The 17,147-nt window shown below is 42.7% G+C and overlaps 1 protein-coding gene across 2 annotated transcripts in view; it reads right to left on the reverse strand.

Annotated features, from left to right (window-relative positions):
• Pik3cb (phosphatidylinositol-4,5-bisphosphate 3-kinase catalytic subunit beta) overlaps positions 1-17,147 on the reverse strand; it is a 108,777-nt gene that overhangs the window by 56,421 nt on the left and 35,209 nt on the right. For both annotated transcript variants that reach the window (XM_057768284.1, XM_057768283.1), the window contains 3 exons: positions 12,835-13,021; positions 7,899-8,124; positions 119-342 (listed from right to left, as the gene is read on the reverse strand). In XM_057768284.1, the coding sequence (XP_057624267.1) occupies positions 119-342; positions 7,899-8,124; positions 12,835-13,005 (621 nt within the window). In that variant the 5' untranslated portion in view covers positions 13,006-13,021. The remainder of the gene's footprint in view (positions 1-118; positions 343-7,898; positions 8,125-12,834; positions 13,022-17,147) is intronic.

The raw sequence follows: 17,147 nt of genomic DNA on the forward strand, positions 1-17,147 counted from the left end.
TTTTTTAAAAAAATTAACTAATTAATTTAAAAAAAAAACAGCTATTTAAGAAAAAAAGAATGGAGTAGCAGCTAGGAAAAATCAGACTCATTACAAAATAACAATAACCAAACACTACCTGGCTATTTTCAAAATGCACAGCCACAATCAGCTTCCCTCCATAAAGTTTATCCTCCAAGTTCTCCAGGACGGACGGTTCGTGCTCGGGTGGGTACGTGTGCTTCAGCCAGTCGATCCAAGACAGCCCCACCAGAGACTGAATCTTGTCCTCACTGAATTTGCGCATTTTTCTTCTAAACTCATTCACTTCAGGATCCTTTAAGGCATCAAATTCATGAAGACCTACAGAAATTTTGTAAAGATGTCATTTTTAAGCAGCTAATAACATTTTTTTAAAAAACGAACACAAATATCTTCAATACAAACTAACTTGGATATTTATCTTTTACCAAGCAGACAAAAAGATGACAAATACAGGCAAAATAAGCCTCATGTATAAAATATACATGCTATTGGATCTCTAAAACACACAAATTACAATATTATGGAGAAATGGATTATTCATCAGTATCACAACTATCAGAACTGGACGTGGAGGCGCACCTGTAACACCGGCGGAATCTGGAGGTGGAGGCGGAGAGCTGCTACAAGTCTCAGAACACCAGGGTCACAAAGTAAACACATACACACTCACAAAAGTGTATACATGTATAGTAAAAAAAGAAATTCATAATACACAATTGAAAACCACGTGATAAATGATTGTCCTAGATAGTCATACACTGTCCAAAAAATACATTATTATAAATTAGCTGTTAAAGACCTGCAATTATAGTAGAGACATTTGGACTCCCAGAAGTCATATCTTACCAACCACATATGTCTCAGGATAGTTATAAATGTGTCACAACACAAAATATTAATGAATAATTGGAGGGGGTAACCTTTGCATGGTTCTTGATCATGAACTCTATAGGTGATATCATGTCTCTTAAATGAGAATTTTAGAGTTCACTGTTAACATTCTTCTGTTGGGTGAACAATAGGTACTACAGGAAGGAAACAAATGAGTTCCCAGTAACAAAATCTTTACTACAAACTATGTCTAATCCACCTCTTTTTGTGGGGTTTGGGGGCATAGGGGAATGTCTGAGACAGGATTTTACCAAATGGCCAGGCTACTCTCAAATTCAAATTCTAGGCAATCCCCATGGTTTGGCCTGATTGCTCAAATTGCTGGATGCACCACCATACCCAGCTCTAAAGTATCTTTAAATGTCTAAACTGCCTACCTGTTTCAGTTTCTGCAGCCAGGAGCTTAATCCTAGCCCTTGACATCTCTCCTCCAGGTGACTATCACAACTATTTCACAGATTCCTTTCTTTGAAGCCTTTTAAAAACTTACATACATTTATGTGTTTGGTTAAAGACACACACACATGCACACACGCACATCAGAAGACAACTGTGGAAGTCACTTTCTCCTTCTGCCATGGGGGTACCAGGAATCAACCTTAGGTTGTGCGGCTTAGTAGCTGGTGCCTTTACTCAGTAAACAGCCTCGCTGCCTTCCACTTGAAGGCCTAACCTCTCCAATCTTACAGTCTGAACAAGCTTTTTAAAATGCAAACCTGATCATGTTACTTCCCATGTAAATTCTTTCAATAAAAATTTCTCAGAATGGGACTGGCTCAACTGCCAAAGGCTGGTTTTGCAGAGGACCAAGCCTGCACACTGCACCTACTTTAGGGGGCTCCCAACTACATATAACTCTAGCTCCAGAGAACCTGACACCCCCTCTTAGCCTCCACTGGCACACGCACTCTCATGCATACACACAAACACAAACACATATTAGAATAAAAATAAAACTTTTTTTTTTAATTTCCCAGGGAAAAGAAGTGAGATAAGGGCCCAAGACATTAACTGGACCAAGAAAATGTTCACAGAATGAACTCCATGGGGCTCAGACAGTCCTCCAGTCCTCAGCTTTCAGCAAATGGGCCTCCGGAAAGTCACTGCCCTTTTTGGAAAGGTTTTGTGTGAATGTTTAACTTTTGCCTATTCTCTTGAATTATCAGGGAAAAAAAATCCAGCTCAACCAAGATAAAATGAATCCTTCCACACCGATAAATATCCTGGGTTCGTTTGTTCCACTAAAACTACAATTTAAGGCATCATAGCAGATTCGGTCTTTCATGTTTCAAGTTCAAACACTTCACTAGATCTGAGGAGGTAACGGTGGGACTATTGTTCTGAGCGTAGTCGTGACAGTCTGTCACAAAGTGGACTCATGAGACAAGCGTGCTTCTCTGAGGAACAGAAACAGTTGGCTGTAAAGCAGCGGGCTGTTCACGAAGGAGAGGCTGCATCTGCTTAGTCTTTTGCTCTAATGACACATGAAAAGGAAGTAGCAGGAGGAGGGGTTCCCAAGAGCTTAGCAGTAGGACTTTTCTGGGTGATTTTCCCTGCTCTGAGCTACTGTGTACCTGCATAGTCTTTGCTACGTATCTTTGTGGCCTCTTTCACGGCCATTATCAGGTCTTGTTATTATTCGAGAAGGCCATCTTCAGGTTCCATTCCCTTTTGCTGGCCTTTCCTACAACCCCCTTCACTTGCAAAACTCCTCATCAGCACGATGCCTGTTTAGAATTACACCCTCTAAGCAGCCTTCCTCAACTCCCCGGTACACGCAGACAGGACCTTGTGACTTGGCAGGGTATTTACTGCATTCTACTTGTCTGCTTACTGACCCATTACTTCTCACAGTGAGTTCCCTACAGCATGGCTGCAGCTCCAAGTATAAAGATTCAACACACACTGAAGAATGGAAGTCACTACTGATCTGGCAATAATGCCTTTTTTATCACATGTATGTGTGGATTTAGGATATATGTGTTCATACATGCATGTGGGGGTCAGTGGACAATTTCATGTTGTTCTCAGCAACATCCTCCACCTTCCTTTGAGACAGAATCTGTCCTGCACTGGAGCTCACTAACTAGGCTAGACTGGGTAGCCAGCAAACCCCATGATCCTCTTGCCTCTGCCTCCTGAGTGCTGGGATTACAAACATTTGCTCAGCATTTTGTTGCTGCTGTTGTTTGTTTTGTTTGTTGAGACAGGGTCTCTCTATGTAGTCCTGACTGTTCTGGAACTTGCTATGTAGACCAGGCTAACCTCAAACTCAGAGCTCCTCCTTCCAATGCCTCTGCTTCCCAGTGCTGGGATTAAAGATGTGCGCCACCACACCTGGCCTATGTATACTTTTCATGAAAGTAATACCTCATGAATTTTGAGAACACTACAAACATCTTTCAAAAAGAAAATGTGGGAGCCAGTGAGATGGTTTGGTAAGTAAAGATGCTTGCCGCCAAGGCTGGTGGCCTAAATCTGATTCCTGGAACCCACTACTGTTCTACTAAAGGAATGTAGCATTGACTCCTAATTCTGTTCTACCCATAGATCAGTGACTTGTGCAGCCGTCATCAGAGAAGCTTCCTCCTGCAGCAGACGGGAACAGACACAGAGACCCACAGAGAGACAATATGCAGATAGTGAGAGACTTTGGAACACTCAGCCCGACACAGGATCCCTTCATCAAATCCCTCCCCTCAGGGCTCAGAGAGACCTGCAGCTAGCAGAGGTAGAAAGAGTGTAAAAGCCAAAAGGGATGGAGGATACCAAGGAAACAAGGCCTTCTAAGAACAGCAGGACCAACACACATAAGAACTCACAGAGACTGAGGCAGCACGCACAGGGCTTGCTTAGGAACACACCAAATGGGTTCCGAGAGCGAACAGAGGAGGACACATGCCCCCATCCCTGACCAAGAGCTATTTCCAACTGCTAACTACTTGCAAATGAAAAAAAATTAATTACCAAGTAGTGGTAGCACACACCTTTATTCCCAGCACTCGGGAGGCAGAGGCAGGTGGATCTTTATGAATTCAAGGCCAGCCTGGTCTACAGAGCAAGTTTCAGGACAGGCTCCAAAGCTACACAGAGAAATCCTGTCTCAAAAAAAAAAAAAAAGTTAGTTTTCCACAAGAGAGTCAAGGGAGTCTTACTGGGGAAAACAAACTATTAAGGGCAGGCCCCATGCCCAGCAGGAAGGGGCCAACACAAAACAGACTCAAGGGCATCTTTATCTTTGGAGGTTCTTTGTTGTGTCAGGGCCCTTTTTCTTTTTAAAGCCTTACAAGCCCTTTGTGTATATTTTATGGGATTTCTGTGGGTGGGAACATGTGTCTCTGCATTTATATGTGTTGCTTGTGCTTTTTCTTTGGCTCTTTTCCTTCTGTTTGTTTTATCCTATTCCAATTGCTTTGCTTTGTTTTTTATTGTACATTTTATCATTATCCTTTAGATGCCTTTTGTTTTCTAACAAGACAGAAAGGGGGCGGCTTTGGATGGGAGGGGAAGTGGGGGGGACTTGGGAGTGGGGGGAGAATTAGAATATATTGTATGAAAACAATCTCCTTTCAGTAAAATACAATTAATGTATAAAAACTTTAAATATTAAAAATATAAATAAAAGTTTGGGGCTGGAGAATGCCTCAGAAATGAGCCTGCCTAGCATTCATCGGGCATTGAGTTTAATTGGCAGACTACCACTGACAAGAAAAGCAAATGCCATTAATAACTTAGGCTAAATAATAAGTTTTAAACTTAATTTTCGATATACCTTCTCCTACGAACATGATAGAAAACAGTGTGTGATGCATAGATAAATATTACAATCAAAAAGCATGAGAAAACAGTTTGGTCACACTAAAAATATGATTAAACTCCTACATACTGCCAGGCAAGCTGGCAAGTAATCAGCCTCAGTCAGCCCTGGTGAAGTGCAAAGATGGGAGCTCAATCAAGCCAAGAGCTGGAGACCAGCCTGGGTAAGATACTTAACCCAGTCTCAAACAAAACAAAACCCCAAACCTGGTTAGGGGAGGGTTGCTGTGTGGTGATGAACCCAGGGCCTGTCACATCTCAAGCCAGCGGTCCGTTGGGCTACATTCACAGCTCTCTTCTGAAATAGTTTATTCTGAGACTTGCAAGGCAGCCTTAAGGCTTCAGTTTGTGATCTTCCTTCCCTGGTCTCTCAGGCATCTGCGATTACAAACCTCTGAAACCAGACCCAGCTCAAACACTCTCTTCAGGCTGTGATAAAACCCCACTGGCTGTGACTCCATTTTACAGGGTGCTGTAGAAAACAAAGCAGGAGAACATGCACTTCCACGGGAGAGGGCAGTCAGAGTGCTAACAGCAGCTCCGTAAACAATTATTTAGAATAAACCGTAAAGAAAATGTCAAGCACATCACCCTAGAGGAAACGGTATTTTTAGCCTGCTCAGGGCAGTTCTGCCCTAAAAGTTCTATTGTTTTCTTTGGACAGAGGAGGCAGCAACCTTGTTCCTGAAGTTAAACTGAAGTAATTGTTTATTGTTTTCTCAGGAGGCATGACCTCACCCAGCCCTGGATACAGTCAGTATGGACAAAGCAGCAACTGCAGACACCGACTCCTTAGGTATTAAGAGTGAAGGCTTGTTCTAAAGCACAGACTTCCTATATAAAAACTATCTTTCAGCATAGGAGCCTAAAGAACTGCCAGATCTGCTAAAATGCAAAATTTATAAAACAGCTAAGAGCATACAAACTACTTAATTTGTGCCATACACTGTTTATATCTTGGTCAATCAGCAGAGCTCATCACACAAAACACAGAGACAATAAGCCACAAGATACTGCATGAAATAAAATATAGCATCGATTGCTTTATATCAGACCCCTGTGCTGTAGGGGGATAAAGGCTGCCAGATGAGAAGACAGCACTCAGCTCAATCGCATCACAGATAAATCCTGAAGACATGCTTTAGCAAGTATATCCCATGTAATATTTGTATTTCCTATTTATTTGCTAAATTTGGTAAGCTTAGGTAGTTAGTGGTGGTTAGTTAATCCAGATCTAAGATTTAAATGACCGTTAAGAGCAATCTAAGTTTGGGCCTACAGGATGTCTTAGTGGGTAAAGATGTTGACCATCAAGGCTGAAGACCCGAGTTCAATCACATGTAGGCTGCATGCATACGGTGTTAAGCAATCACCCATATGAATAAATAAATGTAATTTAAAAATTGGGGTGCTACCCACCCACTGTGACAGTGGAACTGATTTATTGGGAGCCCACCAAGGCCAGCTGGTCTGGGACTGAATAAGCATGGGTTGATTCCGGACTCTCTGAGCATGGCGGTCAATGAAGACTGATGAGAAGCCAAGAACAATGGCACTAGGTTTCGATCCTAATACATGAACTGGCTTTGTGGGAGCTTAGCCTGTTTGGACGCTCACCTTTCTGGACTTAGATAGAAGGACCTTGGTCTTCCCGCAGGGCAGGGAATTTGGACTGCTCTTCAGTATCGAGAGGGAGGGGGAATGGAGTGGGGGGAGGAGAAGAGGAGTGGGGATAGGGGGAGGGAAGTGGGGGGAGGGCAATATTTGGGAGGAGGGGAGGGAAATGGGAAATGGGGAGCAGGTGGAAATTTTAATTAAAAAAGAATAAAAATAAATAAATAAGTAAAAAAAAAAATTGGGGTGCTAGGTAAGTACCTTACAGAGTTATTTTCCCCCAAAGGAAAAGCTAACTTACTATGCTACTATAGTACATCTTGTCAGAGCAGGTAGTCAAATCCAAAAAGCTCCAAGGGACTTTCTGATTTGGGATTAATCTTCAAGGCCCTATCCTCAGTAACCCCGTGTAGTTCCTAAATCGGATCAGTACTTTCTTTAAAGTATTGACAGACATTAAATCTTCTCTGCTATGATTTCTATAGCAAGAGAGGATTAATTCCTCTATGTTCTTAACTTTCTCCAGAATTTTTCTTTTTTTAAGACGGGGTCTTGTGTAACCCTTGGCTAGCTTCCAACTTGCCATGTAGCTGAGGATGACTCTGAACCCCTGACCATTCCGGCACAATCACATTGGTCATTACTGTTTGTTTGCTTGAATGGGGTCTAGGGATTCATGAATCCTAGGCAAACTTCTACCAAATGAGCTACATCTCCAGCACCTAGAAATAACTTAAGGAACCATGGATATATCTTTATTTGATACAAAGATAACTTCTAATTAAAAATAACCAGTAAAAGTGCAAAAATTTGCCACAAACATGAAAAATTTATAGAAATATCGATCAACTTATGGTCTTAGTAAACAATTATATCTGAAATAAATTCATATTATGAGGGGAGTATAGGTAGTTTATAAAAAAGTAAAATAAAAATCCCTTATTAGGAAAGTCTCAACCAAGAAGAGCAGTGCACACAAGGTAGTGGGTCCAATATCTGCATCCGCGAGGCAGAGGTAGAAGGATGTCAATTTCAACCTGCCTGCCTGAGGCAGGGATTCACTATGCATCCCTAGCTGACCTGTACCGTGCTCTGTAGGCCAGTCCAGCCTCAAAGAGTGCTGGAACTAAAGGTGTGCATCGTCACTTCAGTGGACAACAATTTCAAGCCCTCGCCTGGTCTATGTGGTGAGACAGAAACCAAGCTAAGCCATTATAGCAGACCATGAACGGGAAAGTTTCTCAAATTATCTGAGATAAAGAAAGAATTATATCTTTCCCAGTAATTGAAGATCAATACTTTTATAAAATAAAAATAAATCAACAGGAAAGAAAAAGACATACAGAATGTAAGCACTTGGGTGCTGCAGCAATATCACATTGCTAGAGATGTGTCTAAACATTCAAACTTCAGTTCTCACAGACCTTAGTCCCAAACCCCGAACATACCAATATTAGTCCATGGACAAAATGCTGAAAATAATATCTTAGAATATACTTCCACAACATAACAAAGATAAAGCTGAGAATGCATATTGAAATCTTTTACATTACCTTTCCCTATAAGGACTCCAATTTTTGAGTCCAATTTTTCTGCTGGGTCACAACTTCTTGTCACTAGTTTTAGAACAGGAAGAAAAGGTCTGACATCACAAAGCCTTCGCGTTTCATCTTCAAGCTCCTCGTATACAGCAGTTTGATTCACACATGCAAACATGTAGGAGTCAATGTCCAGAAGGAGGTTAAACATTGGGTAATTGTGAACCTGCTTCCATAACATCTGCAGGAAAAAATATTAAGACATTATCTGGAATACTGGCACTCATATACAAAGATACATACACAAGGATGACTATTATTTGTTTGCAAAAGTCAAAATGCAGGGGGCTAGAGATGACTCAGCAACTGAAAAGACCTCCTGAGGTCAGTGGTGGTCCACACCTTTAACCCCAGCACTTAGAAGGCAGACAGGTGGATCTCTGTGAGTTACAGGCCAGCCTGGTCTTTCAGAGTGAGTTCCAGGACAGTCAGTGCTAGAGAAACCCTGAGGGGATTGTGTGTCTATGTGTGTGTTAGGAATGGTGGTGGAACCAGCAGCTCTTTTAGGACCTGGGCTCAATCACCAGCGCCCTCACTACAACTCACAACCATCAGAAATTCCATAAGACCTGACGCCCTCTTCGGGCCTTTGCAGACACTTCAAACATGTCATACGTAGACATTCATGCAGGCAAGATATCTGTAAGTATTTGGAAAAAGTCAAACTCATAGAGAAGCTATATGTTTAGCAGTAAGGACCTGTCAGTTGAGTTACAGATTATAATAAGCTAACAAAAACAAAAATAAAAACCTGACTTGAAGCAGGTGGTGGTGGCACAGGCCTTTAATCCCAGTACTCAGAGGCAGAGGTGGATAGATCTCTGATTTCAAGGCCAGACTGGTCTACAAAGCAGGGTTGGCTCCAAAGTTACACAGAGAAACCCTGTCTCAAAAATCAAAATGGAGCGGCAGGGAGGGGGACGACAAAAACAAACAAAAAAACAAAACAGGGCCGGGCGGTGGTGGCGCACGCCTTTAATCCCAGCACTTGGGAGGCAGAGGCAAGCGGATCTCTGTGAGTTCGAGACCAGCCTGGTCTACAGAGCAAGTTCCAGGACAGGAACCAAAACCACAGAGAAACCCTGTCTCGAAAAACCAAACCAAACCAAACAAAACAAAACAAAACTGACTTGGAAATTTGTGTCATACAGATCTCTTTTTTGGGAGGAGGGGGTAAAAGTTTATATGTGGAGAGGGTCTCAAATTGTAGCTCAGGCTGTTGTAGAAACACACACACACGCAGAGCCTAGATGGGTCTCAACTTACAGTAATATATTTCATCCTCCCACGTCCCTGATTACAGACATGAATAACCATACCTGGCAAGGTTTGCTTGTTAGTTTTCTTTGTCTTTCCTTTTTTAAAGAAATGTTGTATACAGTGTATTGGTAAGTTGTTATGTGCTCCTTGAGTTCACTGAGAAGTTGGCTCTGGAAGCTAGGTTGTTCCCTTCCCTATTTCAGACCCTAATCTGTTTGTCTCAACTGTACCTTCTAGAGCCCTTGTCCAGGATGGGATAGGGGCCACCTAACTCAGTGACAAAGATGACACAGAAGAGCAAAACAGCCCAAAAGTGAAAAACACTGTATTCTTGAGAACAGCTAGAAGATGAACCATTCCCACCCTTGAGGCGGCTGCAGCAAAAATGGAAGTCAGAAATTCAACCATGGGCAGCTCATCCGTGAGGAAGCTCATCCATCAGGACTCCAGCTGGTTCCTGCTGGATGTTTGTTTGCACTGATTTGTTAATGTTTTGCTATCTATCTGCTACTTGCTATTTGTTCTTTTACCTTTGTTTGCTATATACTTAATAAGTTCATTCAATGAAAACCAAAAATATAGCTACTGTAGATCATTCTCCTAACCACATGAAACAGCAAATTCAGCAAATTAAAGTAATTACATAGTGAATTATTAGTTATATATTATTAGTTATTAGTTATATGGGGAATTATTAGTTATATATTAGATACATATTTTTAGTTATATAGGGAATTCCTATGTAATAAGACAGAACACAAAATATGCAAAGAAACTTCTCATGAAGAACCAATGATATTTAACATTCCTAAAAATAACTTTGAATCAAAAAACAAAATTGAACAGAGTATGATGGTGAAATGGACCTATAGTCCCAGCACTGGAGGCAGCCAGGAGGATCAGGAGTTCAAGGTTATCCTCCACTATAAAAATTCAGTCAGCCTGAGTGAGCTACAAGAAACTCTAAAAATGTCTAAATTGCAAATCTTAATTATCATATATATTTCATAATTTTAAAAAAAATGGAAAGTATCAATGGTTAAGCTAAATTTCAGGCAAGGTTAGATGTTCTACGTATCACTGGCAACTGGGAAGGAAGGAAGGAAGGAAGGAAGGAAGGAAGGAAGGAAGGAAGGAAGGAAGGAAGGAAGGAAGGAAGGAAGGAAGGAAGGAAGGAAGGAAGAAAGGAAACTGGCGTGGTTCAAGGTCATCCTCAACTACACAGTAAGTAGAGCCCAGCCTGGGCTACAGGGACTGAAACAGACCAACAGCCAGGCATGGTAGCACACGCCTTTAATGCCAGTACCGGGGGGTGGAGGCTGGGTATCTCTGTGAGACCGAGGACAAGAGCTATATAAGAAAGACACTGACTCAAAACAAAAGACAAATAAATAGAAACTCTCAGCAGTGATGCAGTAGCTACATTCTGTATTTTATTTTTACTTCAGAAATGACAGTTTTAGAATTCTTATGTTTCAGGGGCTGGAGAGACGGCTCAGTGGTTAAGAGCATTGGTTGCTCTCCCAGAGAGCCCAGATTCAATTTTCAGCACCCATGTGGCAGCTCACAATCATCTACAACTCTGCTTCCAGGGGATCTGACTCCCTCATGCAGACATACATGCAGGCAAAAGACCAATGTATATAAAAATTTTTTAAAAAATCATTAGAAAATGTTCATGCATCAATTATTATAAAATATATTTCACAACTTTTCTGATGTTATTACGCAACTTTCAATTTAGTCCAAGTTGAACCATATAATTTAATGAGACTTTATTTTCCAAACATCTGTGTTTTAGATGTAGTTCCTGGGGAATTTCCCTCCAGCTTAGTCTGGTAGCAAATGCACTGTAGAAAGTAGGCAAGGTGGCTCAATGGATAAAGGCCCTTGATGCTAACTCTGATGACTGAGTTCAATCACCAGAACCCACATGACGAAAGGCAACTCCTGCAAGCTGTTCTGTGACCTCCATGCGTGCACAGTGGGACACGCACACACAGCCACACACACGTGAACACATACATACAAACACTTGTAAAAATAAATCAATAAACGCTGCTGACAAAGAACTCAGGAAACTTAGCAAAGCTTGCTGTAAAGGCTGTATGTGTTTTGTTGCAGACTGGCAAAGAACCAGGCTTTAGGATCGAGAGTGCATGATCTTGGGCAGGGCCTCACACCTCTCCCCAGACGTTTCCTCTGTGAACAGTGAAGATGTGCTAGCTTCCTGCATCCCTAGGATCTAGACTTTCCCTCATCAACTGTAGTGCTGCCCCCTCCCCCAGGATCCATCTGGTGATCTTATTTAGATCCATTAGCAACCATTAATAAAAAGATCCCTCCAAGCCCTAAACAGTAGATGTGACTGCTGTTAAAAATAACAGTTAACAGTATTCTCATCTTCAAGAAGCCCACAAGCAGCTGGGTGGTGGTACACACCTTTAATCCCACCACTCAGGAGGCAGAGACAGGCAGATCTCTCTAAATTCAAGGCCAGCCTGATCTACAGACAGAGTTCCAAGACAGCCAGGGATACACAGAGAAATCCTGTCTTGAAAAACCAAAAAGAGGCCGGGCGGTGGTGGCGCACGCCTTTAATCCCAGCACTCGGGAGGCAGAGGCAGGTGGATCTCTGTGAGTTCGAGACCAGCCTGGTCTACAAGAGCTAGTTCCGGGACAGGCTCCAAAACCACAGAAAAACCCTGTCTCGAAAAACCAAAAAAAAAAAAACCAAAAAGAAGCCCGAAAATATCTTTGCCAGGCACATGCCTAGATCCCAGCACTTGGGAAACCAAAGCATGGAAGATTTCTGTGGCATTCAAAGTCAGTCTACTCTATATAGCAAGCTCCAGGCCATCCAAGCTACAATAGTGAGTGACACCCTGTCTTAAAGCAACCCCCACACAAAGTCTTTATTAACACACACAGTGCACAGACATACATACAGTCATACACACATTTTTTTTTTTAATATTGGAAACTCCTTATGCAACAGAGTGGGGAGTTGTGTCTGTGCCCTCACCACTGACAAGAACACTTGGGATGCTGAGGCAGGAAGTCGGCTACAAGGTCTAGGCCAGTAAGGGGCCAGAGTAAGAAAGTCTCTGCTGACTAAATAAATAAATAAAGGGAAGGGAAACGGATTTCATGTAGTCATTGATTTTTACTGGAAACTCTTCTCCAGGCTCATGGCAAGGGGGGCGGGGACAACCAAAACATCACATAGAAGAAAAAGGTGATTAGCTCAAAAATCAGGAGTAACAGCAGAAGGCATTCAACTTTCTAGCCCTTCCACAGCAGTGTGTACTAGGTAGCCCAGAACGACCTTGAACTTGGACTTGAATTCCTTGGGCCTGGAATGCCCCATCCTGCTTTCATTTCCCACCCGCCTACCCCAACAAAGCATATCACCATGACAAGTGTCAATCTTTCTTAACACAGCTATCACACATGGATCAAAAACAAATGTGGGAGAACAAACATGTTTATATATAACAGAATAGGACATATCAAAAAATTTTAAATGCAATGGTCTGAAATTTAAATGTCTCTCAGCTTTACCACATGATTCCCACTAAGTTACACAGAAAGTAGGCTATGTCTTGGGAAATTCTAACTATAAACATACCTGTTTAATAGAAGAAATGGTAGCTTCCCGAGGTACTTCCAGCTGGATATAAATCCCAGTGGGCAGAAGGAAATCCACAGATATGGCGCCATCAGATGCGATCTGTGAATCCACTGCCCAGATGTCAAGGATGTCTGCCATAGCAGGAGGCATTATAGAGCTGAAGCACATTCATAACCTCGGGGCCCTGGACATCAAGGAAATGGACAAATAGCCGTTAGCTAGTTGTTACTTAAGACACAACAATGTAGGCATATTGGAACACACTTACAGCCCTAAGCTATTTGGAATGTTGAGGCAGGAGCTAGAAGGCTTGAATATGAAAAGCACAAGATTTTCGGGAAGAAAATGGAAAACCACCAATCTATAACTAGTCACTAGAAATCAACTATTGAAATTCACTTTCAGTCATCACTATTCAGAATTTACACAGACAAACATGTAGATATTCTAATGATTCAGATTTAAAGACCTCAGCTGTGTGGTATGTGTTTTTGAGCACATCCAGCAGACTCTCGACAACAGAGCAACGCGCTTCCGTATAGAGGTTTCCTTGGTTTTTGGCTCTGGGGGTTTTACTTGAAGCAGGGTCTCTCTATATAGCCCAGGCTAGCCTCAAACTGGAGACTGTTCTGCCTACCATAGAACTAGATAACAAATGTGTGCCATCACCTCCTGCTTTGTAGAGACTTGGCTTAGTTTAAGGAGTTAGTGGGGGAGGCCAGGATCTCGCACTATATTAGCCTCGGCTGGCCCTTGAACTCACAACACTCCTCCTACCTTGACTTCCCAAATGTGTTACCACCATGCCCAGAATTTTATTTTTCCAAATGCTGGTGATGAAACCCAGAGCTTTGAATATTCTAAGCAAGCACTACACATACTGAGCTACATCCCCAATACAAATACTGATCTTATTATTTAAGAGACAGAGCCTCCTGTGACCTAGAATAACCTAGAACGTCAGTATCTCTTGTTCCACCTTCCAAATCCTGGAGTTACAGGCATACACCATCACACTTATTCCTATTAGAAATACTTTTGCCGGGCGGTGGTGGCGCACGCCTTTAATCCCAGCACTCGGGAGGCAGAGGCAGGCAGATCTCTGTGAGTTCGAGACCAGCCTGGTCTACAAGAGCTAGTTCCAGGACAGGCTCCAAAGCCACAGAGAAACCCTGTCTCGAAAAACCAAAAAAAGAAATACTTTTAGACTGGATGTGGTGGTACAAACCTTTACTCCTACCTCTTTGGAGGCAGAAAACAGGCATATGCCTCAGGGCTACACAGAAACCATGTAAAACAAAAACAAAAGGAAGAAAGAATTGAGGGAGGGAGGGAGGGAGGGAGGGAGGGAGGGAGGGAGGGAGGGAGGGAGGGAAAGATTTTTTTAAAACAGGACACGACAGCCCATGCCTTTAATCCCAGCACAGAGGCAGAGGCAGGCAGATCTCCATGAGTTTGAGGCCATCCTGGTCTAGAGAGCAAGTTCCTGGACAGCCATAGCTGCATGATAAAGACGTTGTCTCAAAAAGAGCACCCCGTTGCCGGGCGGTGGTGGCGCACGCCTTTAATCCCAGCACTCGGGAGGCAGAGGCAGGCGGATCTCTGTGAGTTCGAGGCCAGCCTGGTCTACAAGAGCTAGTTCCAGGACAGGAACCAAAAAGCTACGGAGAAAGAAACCCTGTCTCGAAAATAAAAAAAAAAAAAAAAAAAAAAAAAAAAGAGCACCCCGCACCCTGCCCTCCAAAAAGGAAAAGGAAACACTTTTAGAAAAATAAAATTACTAGTAAGTGTATTGGTGGAGGACTTGCCTAGCATGCCTGAAGTTCTGAGTTCACGCCCAACGCCCCAGAGACATCCCTATCCAGGAAGACAGGAGCAAGAGGGCATTGTTTTAGTTTCAAAGCAATTAGCCCATGTTTCCTTTGTCTCCTCCTTTAAAGGAAATGTTCTCACAGGGCTACCAAGTCTTCGAGGTCTTCAGTTTATGAAAGCATTTGATCAAACACTGAAAACAAGAAACATTTTTAAAGTATGAAAACAACTTTTCAGGGATGCTCTAAGTGTGCAGAACACAGCAGGGACAACTAGCCCCACTGGGCCTCTAGACAGTAGTTACAGCACACAAGCTGCCATCTGTCCACTGGAGGAAGAGGAAAAGTTGAAAGACCTCCATTTCCCAGTGACATGCCAGGAAAGTCACTAACGTCTGTAAATCAGGAGACAAGGGGAGACCAGCACACACTTCTGGCATGAGTGAACAAGCACAAGCAAACACTCTGAAAACTAATGCAACAAACTTTGAGAGAGAATGAAAAGAAAATTAAGGAATATTGCTTCCTTTTTCCATGATAGAGCGAGAAGAACGGCAAGCATCTACTGTGTCATGTGTGACTCGAGTACAGAGGACACCCACTCAGCCTTCCAGGTTCTGTGTCCGGGGAAAAGCTGGCCCAGGAGCACATGGACAGGAACAGGAACAGTCTCTAACAGAGAAAGGCAGCCCCGAGAATGGAAACACTAGAAGGCCAGCACAAGAAGGAAATGGTGGGGGTCCCACAGCTCTCCATAGGTCTGGAGACTAGGTCTCTGCCCTTGAGCATACTGCTTTTTACACATAGTCCTGGTGGTCCAAGGTTTCCTGCCTTCCTCTGCCAACTACATTCTGTCCTGTTGATCTGGATGCTTCTCTCCGGGCCCTACTCTCCAGACCCTGGAAGGTGCCATACCCACTGGCAGCAAAGGCTACGTTTGCCACTGCAGTCTTCCAGCTTCCTTCAGAGGTAACTCACGGGACAGCATGCAACTAGGGCTCACCCCCATTCCACTGTCTACCCCGCTCACCACAGTAATCAGCCTTGTAAAAACCTAGCAGGTTTGTTGTTTGGTGAATGAATTTTCACTTTGTAACCTAACCTGCCCTAGCCTCAGACTTGCTGCAATCTCCCTGCCTCTGTAGCAAAGCCACAGAGAGATTACATAGAACAACTGCCACACCGGACTTAAGGGCTTCGCTTTAAAATCATTTTACTTGAATCACTGTGACTCTATAGAAGAGAGCTCTCTAAAATAACTTCTAATTTCTTCATGTGAACACATGCAAAATGTAAAACAAAAGGTAAATTTATTATGAAGTTCAAAGACTAATTTTACACAACTCATTAAACATATATTTGACTTTTTAATCCTATAATTATCACTTTTGTTTTGAGACAGAGTCTCTACAGAGCCCTGGCTGTTCTGGAACTCACTATGTAAAGCAGACTGGCCTCTAACTCATAGAGAGCTGCCTGCACCTGCCTCTGCCTCTGAAGATTAAAGGCACATGCCACCATGACTGACTGATTATCATTTTTTAATGTAGGCTAAAATTTACTAATACGGGACTGAAGGGATGGCTCAGCAGTTAAATGCACTGGCTGCAATTCCAAAGGTCTTGAGTTCAATTCCCAGCACCCACAGAGTGACTCACAGCCGTCTGTAACATTATAACATCTACAATCAAGGAGTGTGATACCTTCTAGTGTGCAAATGTGCAAATAGACAAAACACCCATATACACAAAGTACACAAATGAATCTTTTTTAAAACCTAACTAATACTGAACCAGATCCATAGATAATTTTTACTGAAGCACAAGAGCTGTCTTTTTTCTGTGTGATTTTTTTTTTTTTTGACAATTTCACACATGTATATACTACAGTTTGGTCACTCTATCCTCCCTTCAGGTGACCCTTACCTAATGAACCCCTCTTCCCAGCAAGACTGTCTTCACAGCTTTCTGTTATGGGAGTGCTTTTTGTTTGTTTTTGTTGCTGTTGTTTTTGAGACAGGGTTTCTCTGTGTAGCTGTGGCTGTTCTGGAACTCCCTCTGGAGACCAGAGATCCACCTGCCTCTGCCTCCTGAGTGCTTAAAGGCGCGTATCACCACTGTCCAGCTTTGTTACGCTTTTTGGTGACCCACTAAGTTAAATTAGTGCTGTTTGCAGAAGCATGGTTGGAAAGGTGTTGACTGAAGCATGGGCAACTAATTTGTAGCCATTTCTGAAGAAAACAACTTCCCATCCCCTGGCAACCATTAACTGTCAATAGCTGCTCAGAGATGGTAAGGCATGAGCCCTCCCTTCAAGGGATCTTTTGGATAATCTGGTTTTATCTCCATGTTTTTTGGAATATATACTTAAGTTGTTATGACCTTGAATCCTTGAATAAGCAAGCAGCTAAATCTCTCTGGTCTTTGGCACTCAGGAGGCAGAAGCAGGAGTTCTTTAGGTGGGGCTAGCCTGATCTATATAGAAGGTTCTAGACCAGCC

The sequence above is a fragment of the Chionomys nivalis genome, chromosome 4 (genome assembly GCF_950005125.1).
Source record: "Chionomys nivalis chromosome 4, mChiNiv1.1, whole genome shotgun sequence".
NCBI lineage: Eukaryota > Metazoa > Chordata > Mammalia > Rodentia > Cricetidae > Chionomys > Chionomys nivalis.